Genomic DNA, 9,874 nt, shown 5'->3' on the forward strand with positions numbered 1-9,874 from the left:
ATTAATGCTTGTTTGATGCATCATTGTTTTCATTCTGTCAGGCTTTTGAGGATATCAACATTGAGCGCCGCAGAGTGATCAAGATCATCCTGGAGTATGCTGATAAAGTCTTCACATACATTTTCATTGTGGAGATGTTACTGAAGTGGGTGGCATACGGTTTCAAAACCTACTTCACTAATGCATGGTGCTGGCTGGACTTCCTCATTGTGGATGTGAGTTTACCTGTAAAATTTCCATCTTAACCCTTATCAGCAAATACCTGTTGGATGCTAAAGTTTGTGTGTACTGATTTGCTCACCTGTTGTTTTATTTAAGGTGTCTCTGATCAGTTTAACAGCCAATTTAATGGGCTATTCTGAGCTGGGACCAATCAAATCTCTCAGAACACTCAGGGCTCTTCGACCCCTTCGAGCTCTGTCGAGATTTGAGGGAATGAGGGTAAAGAATGACTCTCTTTTCATTAATGTGTATTTGTGTGATTCTTCAATTCTGGAATAAAGATCTAAAGTTGACCTTGATTATCCTTTAAGATAATTTTGATAGAATACTGTATGTGGTGTTAATTATTTTTAATGGCGTGTTGGGATGGTTATGACATTCTATTTTTTCAGAATTATTTGTTCAACCTTGAAAGCGAACTGAACTCTCAATCGGCTCCCTAGTTCAGTAGTCAGGACACTGATTATTGATCATTACTGATCATTTTAAGGTCTCAATCGCAAAATTCAAAATTGTCTCCCTAAAAAAAACCACCTCAGTGAAAACCACGGAGCATCAATGCTTACTATAGGTGCATCCCAATTTGCGTTCTAATGCACGCGTTCTATGTTTTTAAGTATAAATAGTTTGAGTTGTGTGTTCACACTGAAAATTCCAAAAAGAACGTGCACTTTAATTACCCGGAGGATGCACTCAATTACCGGAAAATACAAAGTGTGGAATGTTGGACACTTTATGCAGCAACTTTAATTACGTAGCGGAGGGGGAGGGGCATCAGGCCCCGATGTTGAATTACTAAATAACCTTATAAATTTCACACACTACACAGATGAATATATAGTGTTTAAGTACACAGAGTATAGGTGCATAGTGTAGAGAGTGTCAGCTAATGTTCTTTTAACTAAACGCGAAGCATAAATCACATGAGCAAACTCACTGTACATATTGTAATGACATGCAATAGATGTTTTGACAAAAACAAACAGCGTTTTAATTATATTTTAGCATAAACATATATCGCTAAACAGGTACTGAACATAATCTAGCTAACATTTATATTTAATTTATGGCTGAAATGTTGCAGGTATATGTAACAAAGTATTTATCATAATGTCATTTAAAGGTGAACTAAGTAACTTTTTTTACCTTAACTGAACAGCTTCGGAGTCATTGGAATGGTTATATTACTTATTTCGGGTTGAATGGTGGTCATTTCGCACCCCCCCCCCTGGTGCCCGTGAGCGGAAAATACGCACTTGCAACTTTGAGCCGGCGGGCCGCCGGCCGCTGCGTCAGGAAGTCTCGCGTGATATCAGGTCTCGCGATGTAAACAATTGCTTTACGGCCAAAAGAAATCTGCTAAAATGCTGTCATTATTGCGCTCCCTCACGCTGTCCGAACCCGAATGAAGAAGACGTTTTAAAGAATGTCCCATCTGCTTTGATGTCGTTGATCTACTAGTCTCTGGTGTCTGAGAATCAACAACGAGTTTTTACAACAGTGTTGTCAAATATCTATTCCGAAGCTGTGGGGGGAGCTCTAGAGAGAAACCTGCGAGCAAAAAGCGAGAATACAGCGAAGAAATCCCGAAGCTACTGAGTGCTGCTTTAAATAACATAAAATAATTTGGGCTGTCAAAATTAACATGATTAACGCAGCATTTCTTTCCGTCTGTCACAATTATGTTCTGTTTAGTTGTTTCTGTCATGTCTGTATTAGTTCTCATTAGTTGTTATGGTGTCTGATTAGTTCATCTCTGTCCAGCCGTTCCTGTTTAGTGTCCTTGTTTACTATGTGTATTTATACTCCGCGTTCTGTTCAGTCCTCATCGGTTATTGTTTGTGTTGAACGTGAATGTGAATGTTCCTCTGAGTTTGCTAATTCATCATCATCTCCTTTGTCGTACGCTTTCTACAGCCACCTATCCGTGACACCGTCATCCTTTAGCTATAGCATTACATTATATAATCACGCTCTTATTAAAACATGACAATACAAGACGGTATTGGCACGCTGTCTGTGAATCAGAATCTCCTGTCTGTGTGACAGACAAACACACACACACACACACGACACATGCACACAGAAATCTGCGTCAGACATTGAGTTTTCTTTCACACTTCAAGGGACAAAAACACACAAAATGATGCCAAAAAGCCAGTTTTGTCCAGTATCCTTGTAAGCACAGTCTTAAGTTAGTTAAATACATTCTTAAATGAACATAGAGTTATGAAAATGGGATGAGTGTCAGATCAGTGTCATGTGCGGCAGTAAAATAATAATAACCCAATAAACCTGCTGCTGTCTGTCATTAATATTACAATAAAAGAACAAAAGAAAAAGAGAAAATCATCTTGACTTAATTACTTGAGTAGCTTTAACAAAAATGAATCCTTATTTAATTTATCATTTATGCAGCGAAAACTGGGAAGTGTTTGGTAACTATTCAATTCCTGTATATTTCCTACCTGTTAGATTAACTATTTAAAATATTTTGTCTTTGTTTGTTTTTATTTGGAGATTGATCGTGAAATTCTTACAAATAAACATATATTAAAAACTTTAATGTTAGGTGCAAAAGACGTGCGATTAATTAGTAATTTTGTTTAATCGATTAACAGCACTAAAACAAATTCAGAAAAATATCAGTTCTGCTGTTGTTTATAAATACCAGTAGTGGTTTTGCACTAAGAGGATGTTGCCATGTCACCATCAGTGTCTCAATGTGTAGTGAGCCAGAGTCCTTACTGTCCTTGCCAATGCCCAAATTCATGTACGCAATATACTGATTCATGATGTAGGGAGCTAGGGAGCTGATTGAGACGCAAAAAGAGGAAGTTGAAAATTAAAAAATCGAGAAACCTTGCCATACTGTATTTAAGCTTTCAACAATTCTAGGAAAAGGTAATTAAAGTAATTTAAGGTAATTAAAAAAATTATTTAAAGCACGATTTGACAGAGTTTGAAGCATTTTTTATTTTAATCATCCTAAGGGTCAGAACATTTCCTCTAATTGAATTAGTATTTTTATGTTAACTTTGGAGTTGTTCTTAAAGTAATATTTATATAAATCTCTAAATCATGATTGTCTTCATACTCCATACAGGTGGTGGTGAACGCACTGGTTGGTGCAATTCCCTCCATTTTTAATGTGCTCCTGGTGTGTCTGATATTCTGGCTCATCTTCAGCATTATGGGAGTCAATCTATTTGCTGGAAAGTTCTACCACTGCATCAACACCACCACAGAGGAACGCTTTCCCATGGATGTGGTCAACAACAGGAGTGACTGCATGGCACTGATGCAGACCAATGAGGCGCGCTGGGTTAATGTCAAGGTCAACTATGACAACGTGGGTCTTGGCTACCTCTCTCTACTGCAAATCGTAAGTTTTACCATTACTTGCAGAGTTCAGTCTATTATACAGTGCACATGCAGCCATAAACAGCCATACCTGTATCATGAGGAATACAATTTTGCTTGATCTTTTGGGGGGGGAAAAGGCTTGATATACTATTAAAAAAATTAAATAAAAAATTCAGAACTTGAAAGAGTAACATAAGAATTTTTTTTTTTTAATTCCACAACTTTGTGACATTAGAAAAATATATGCATCAGTTAAAGCATATTTACAGACTGTGAATATATTTTCATGTCCTTTTCTTTTTTGCATCAGAGGACACAGAGGTAATTCAGTACAAATTCATAATGAATCAATGCGTTTAACTTGACATGCTGATATTCAGAAAATACTCTCTCCACATAGGCCACATTCAAAGGCTGGATGGATATCATGTATGCTGCAGTGGATTCTAGAGAGGTACTGTATGTGTACGACAGGCTTTCCACCTGTAACATTTACAATGCTCAGCTGCAACAAAGCAATTCTAAATGCTGTATGCATATAATGAGCTTAGTTGTGAGCTTGTGAATTGACAATAAATAGTCAACACAACTTTCTGTTATGTTGTCCTCGCTGATTGTAAAGACGAACAGTGCAATGTGCTGTCTAATTCATGGACAAATTTCTTGGTTGGAGTGAAACGAATAGCTCATCTAAATAATGAAAATTTTGCCATTATACTCGCCCACATGTCCAACCCTGTATGCTGTTAAAAAGGACGAAAATGCATACAAGAACCATAAAAGTAGTCCATACAACTTGTGCACTATAGAGTAAGTGTTCTGAAGCCATTCAATAGCTGTGTAACGAACCAACAAACATTTAACTCTTTCCCTGCCAGCGTTTTTTTTTTTTTTGCCAGCCAGCGCCAGCATTTTTTTATCATTTTCACAAAACTTTTATGGCCCCCAGAATTTTTTGTTGAAGGAATATCTAAACATGCAATATCAGAACAGAGCCTCTGCTCAAAAAAAAAAAAAAATAACATTCTAGCTTAATGCAGTCTTTTTTTTATCAACACTAGGGTAGGTTTCATTTAAAAAAAAAGCAAAATTTTGAGCAAAAAGCTGAGAAAATCGCTCTTTTGTCAAACACTACGTCTGGATCGGATTCGGGACGATGATCAAAACTTAGATGGAGTAGATCTAGTCCATCAACACCCCAAGGTGTTGACAGATTGACAGTCCTGGGTCAACATTTCATTCGGTAACGTTGGGCAGTTTAGATTTATATGCTGTTTAATGATGATCGCGTTATTTTTCACATGCATCTGCTTACATATATGCTATCGCTTGTTTCTGCTTCTTTTTCAACTTTGTTTTGATCCGGAGATTCTGTACTTTTTCTGAAGATTTGTCATAGCGCCCCCTACCGTATAACAGTGAAAACCAGGGTTCCCACGGGTCCTTGAAATCCTTGAAAGTTTGTGAATCTGAAAAAAAAAAATTCAAGGCTCTGGAAAGTTTTTGAAAATAAACATACATAGATACAGGTCCTTGAAAGTGTTTGAATTTATTTTGTGCGAGAAGTTTTCTGGAAAAAATTCCAGATTATTCCCTCAAGTCCACTAATGTGTTATTTCACCAACACTTCGTGGCCTATGCATACTAGCTTGCTTGATTTACGTTAGTTACACGCATTTTCGCGTTACGTTAAGTGTTTCCCGTTAAGTGCTTTCGCACCAAACTACAACGATGGTACATCAAAGTTTCATGCAAAAGTTAATATCAGATCATTTTAGAATACAGTATAGGATGTACCGAATATTCTCTAGTTTAATGCAAATCAGAAATACGACAAATAGAATATCTGATCTCTGAAAACTGTAACAATGTATCTTACAAGGTAACACGATGTAACCTTGCTCTCACTTGAAATGTGTCCCCACATTAAGTCCTTGAATTTGAGGATATTGGACCTGGAAAGTTCTTGAAAGGTCCTTGAATTTGCAGTTAACCAAGGTGTGGGAACCCTGGAAAACACGGAAAGCCGGAAAATTCCGTCAATGGCGGGAAGCGTTGTCTCATAAATGACAAATCAAATATGGTGCATATGGCACAGGTTGGACGTCAATAACATTATGCATTGTTGGTTCTCGTTACCAAACGTCATGACGTCAAAGTTGTGGCATTGGTTTCAGTTCTGTAGTGAAGGTTAAGAATAATAAAGTAAATAATGACTTCAAAATGACACTTTTATTGGAGCATTCATTATTTCTTTTCCATGTCAGGTAGAAGAGCAGCCATCATATGAGATCAACCTTTACATGTACCTATATTTTGTTATTTTCATCATTTTTGGCTCCTTTTTCACTCTCAACCTCTTCATTGGTGTCATCATTGACAACTTTAATCAGCAAAAGTCAAAGATAAGTATCACTTTTTTTAACTAACCTCCAAATTAATTTGTGTTGCACGTTTGAATTGTTCTTTACCAGAAAGAATAATTAATATTTGTTTCTTCTGCACTTTGGAGGGGAAGACCTTTTCATGACAGAGGAACAGAGAAAGTACTACGATGCCATGAAGAAGTTGGGTTCCAAAAAACCTGCAAAACCTATTCCTCGGCCTTCGGTATGAACCATTTTACTTACGTTCAATCTTCCATTGCTGTTTTTTTACCATTAAAACTAATTGACTGTCAGCAAAATGTTTTATTTTAATATCAGCATTAAATCTCTTTAAAAAGTTTTAAAAAACAAATCTACTATATTGCTTTTCTAACAGAATTGTATCCAGGGCATGGTGTTTGACTTCATCACAAAACAGTTCTTCGACATCTTTATCATGGTGCTTATCTGCCTCAATATGGTGACCATGATGATAGAGACAGATGACCAGAGTACTGAGAAAGAGGATATCCTGTACCTGATCAATTTGGTGTTCATCGTCATCTTCTCAGGGGAATGCGTACTTAAGATGATTGCGCTTAGACAGTACTTCTTCACTATTGGCTGGAATGTCTTTGATTTTGTTGTGGTCATCCTTTCTGTAGCAGGTAAGTGTAGAATAACCCAGGCTCGTTGGAAAAACATGCCTGTGGCAACATTCCTGCAAAATAACATTATGTTGCTTCTTGCACATTTCGCAGCACATTCGAAGTGAAATTTCAACCAAGTGGCGCTAACAGTAACACCACGTTCAGTTTTATACAAAATAGATGAACGTGAATCTGGAATTTTTTTCTTACGTTGGTTGTTGCATGTTTTCTGAAATTAAATGTCTAGTTAGTGGCGCTAAAAGTTTAATGATCTATCATGTTTGAAAATAATGTAGCACCTTCACTAAATGTACCCTAAACCTAACCAAGAGTGTGAGCAAAAGCAAACGGGACAAATACTTATTTTCTGACTTAACCAAGACATTTGGCTTGTTCCTACATGTCTTTGAGCTTTTTTATTGTATCTCATGTTTCATAGGACTTGTACCAGGTGAGCTACCGGGCAAGTTTACTATGTCAGAAAAGCCATACATATGGAGCTAGTTATGTGATGCAAGTGTCAAAATCGATAAGTGTACATATCATGCACTATGGAAAGTGTTTTGAGGTCTTAACATAGTATTACGCAAGGAACCTCGTGAAAAGTCTATTAATCAATAATCTGCTCCATAATCATAATTTGTGTGAAAATGAATCAAATTTGTTGGTGTTCTACTGCCGCTATTGTTTGTTTCAACCAAAACTTGCATTAAAATGTATGTATACTGTAGGTATTTGTATTTTTGGAGTTCTGCAAAAGTGTAGATTTGTGATAAGTGATTGAACATCATGCCATTATAATTTTGCTGAGTTTTTTTTTATATAGAATATCTAAGCATTGATCATACTGATTTTAATAAACTAGATACTAACCGTTCTGTAAGTGCTCCTATGTGTATACTGTCCTTCTGTAACTGCGGTAAATTGTTTATAATAACCCATATTTCTTCTTTCCCAAGGTCTGATGTTATCGGACATCATTGAGAAGTACTTTGTGTCTCCCACCTTGTTCCGTGTCATCCGACTTGCTAGGATCGGCCGCGTGCTACGTCTCATCAGAGGTGCGAAAGGCATTAGGACTCTTTTGTTTGCCTTGATGATGTCACTTCCTGCCCTCTTCAACATTGGACTCCTTCTGTTCCTCATCATGTTCATCTTCTCAATTTTTGGCATGTCTAACTTTGCCTATGTGAAAAAGCAGGCAGGCATCGATGACATCTTCAACTTTGAAACATTTGGCGGTAGCATCATCTGTCTGTTTGAGATCACAACTTCGGCAGGCTGGGATGGGCTTCTGCTGCCTATTATGAACAGCGGCCCTCCAGATTGTGACCCTGACATAGAGAACCCTGGTACAGACGTTCGGGGTAACTGTGGGAATCCTGGCATGGGCATCATGTTTTTCTGCAGTTACATAATCATGTCGTTCCTGGTGGTTGTGAACATGTACATTGCCATCATTCTTGAGAACTTCAATGTTGCTCAAGAGGAGAGTGGAGACCCACTCTGCGAGGATGACTTTACGATGTTCGACGAGACATGGGAAAAGTTTGACGTTGATGCTACACAGTTCATCGAATACAACCGCTTGTTTGACTTTGTCGATACCTTGCAGGAACCTCTGCGAATTGCCAAACCTAACCGCCTCAAACTAATCACCATGGATCTGCCCATTGTAAGCGGAGACAAAATCCACTGTCTGGATATTCTTCTGGCAGTTACCCGTGAGGTTCTTGGCGACACCATCGAGATGACTGCCATGCAGAAGAGCATTGAAGCCAAGTTCATAATGAACAACCCCACATCTGCCTCATTTGAGCCAATCACTACCACTCTCAGGAGGAAGGAGGAAGAGCGAGCAGCCATTGCGGTTCAACGAACATACCGTAGACATCTCCTCAAACGTGCTATCCGCCATGCCTGCTTTATGCGTCGCTCAAAGAGAAAAGTTAGTAGTCAGGGCGATGAAGAACCTCCTGAAACCCAAGGGCTAATTGCCAGGAAAATGGATGCCTTGTATGGTAGCAACCCAGAACTTGCCATGGCTCTTGAGTTGCAGGCTAGGCCTATGCCGTCTAATGGACCGCCACCTGAGCCCACCTCGGTCCTGCAGCATGGAGCATCAGTGACCTACCCTCGACCGCAGGGACAACTCATAATCCCAGTGGAGTGCACAAGGGAGATGATCCTCCGATCTGCACCCACAATGCATGGCCTGTGCAGTTCAGAGAATGCAACATTAAAAGAGACAATAGTATAACTGGCAGCCAATGTCTTTGGACTATGGACTTAGATAACCCTTGGGTGTAAAATCGAGTATCACCTGCACGCACTGAACAACAGATGCTCCAAAAATGCCCGGCTTAAAGGATTACACAGGACTGCTATGATGTGACATTGGAATGCCATTTATTGGGAGTACTGTTTTTTTATTATTTACATTTTTTATCTTATTTGTTCCCAATTAGAAATGTCCCAGTATATGTCATTACTTAGCCAAGTTGTTTTGCCCTTGTATTCGTTTACAGTTGAGCAGTTAGAGCCATTTCCACTTTATGATGTTTTATTAAAGAAAGTTCGGGAGGAACACGTTCAAATTGCCTGTCTAATCAGTACGAGAGCATATATATATACATAGCTACATAGCCGACTCACCTATGTTCCTATGTACCCTCCATCCCGCCACCACCCTGTCTCCTCACACTTGCCTGGTTAACCAGAGATACAGGGGTACTCTGGGTTCGGGCCAAATTCAGAGCTCGGAGCCCATCCCTCGGAGAGCACGCCAAATACGCATACTTTTTTCTCTGTCTGATTATTTGTAAGTGTGACCTCGTGAATCCTGTTATTGTGCCATGAAGTGGACAAGCACCGCAATTTTTTAGTTTGACGTCAGATTGAGCCCATACACATATGTGCCAGGTTTGGTTACAATATCTCCTTCCATTCAATAGATATAGGCCCTGTCTCACATGGAGCCCTAACCCCTCTCGATCTTCCTCCGAGTCCACACTTTCGTGACGTAATGTCGCTTTGACTGTTGGATAGAAGTCTGCTGCAGAGCTCGCGGCTCCAGCAAAAGTCTGCATCGAGGGTGCATATCGGCTGCAAAGGGGGCGCCCGCGAGCCCCTTCTGAAACCTGAAATGACAAATGGGACACCATATGGTGTTATGGACTTAACGGACACATGGACATGCGGCGGCCATTGTAAGTCCACAAGACCGCAAATGTATATGAAGTGTGCCATTTGAGACCGGGCCATAGTCAT

The 9,874-nt window shown here is 39.1% G+C and overlaps 1 protein-coding gene across 1 annotated transcript in view; it reads left to right on the top strand.

Moving 5' to 3' along the window:
* scn4aa (sodium channel, voltage-gated, type IV, alpha, a) overlaps window positions 1–9,191 on the top strand; it is a 44,256-nt gene extending 35,065 nt beyond the window's left edge. The window contains exons 19-26 of the mRNA XM_082151480.1: window positions 42–215; window positions 319–441; window positions 3,329–3,607; window positions 3,989–4,042; window positions 5,856–5,993; window positions 6,094–6,198; window positions 6,352–6,622; window positions 7,564–9,191. Coding sequence (XP_082007606.1) covers window positions 42–215; window positions 319–441; window positions 3,329–3,607; window positions 3,989–4,042; window positions 5,856–5,993; window positions 6,094–6,198; window positions 6,352–6,622; window positions 7,564–8,864 — 2,445 coding nt within the window. The 3' untranslated portion in view covers window positions 8,865–9,191. The remainder of the gene's footprint in view (window positions 1–41; window positions 216–318; window positions 442–3,328; window positions 3,608–3,988; window positions 4,043–5,855; window positions 5,994–6,093; window positions 6,199–6,351; window positions 6,623–7,563) is intronic.
* Window positions 9,192–9,874: the final 683 nt, after the last annotated feature.

Source organism: Leuciscus leuciscus, assembly GCF_965113295.1.
Source record: "Leuciscus leuciscus genome assembly, chromosome: 21".
Classification (NCBI taxonomy): domain Eukaryota; kingdom Metazoa; phylum Chordata; class Actinopteri; order Cypriniformes; family Leuciscidae; genus Leuciscus; species Leuciscus leuciscus.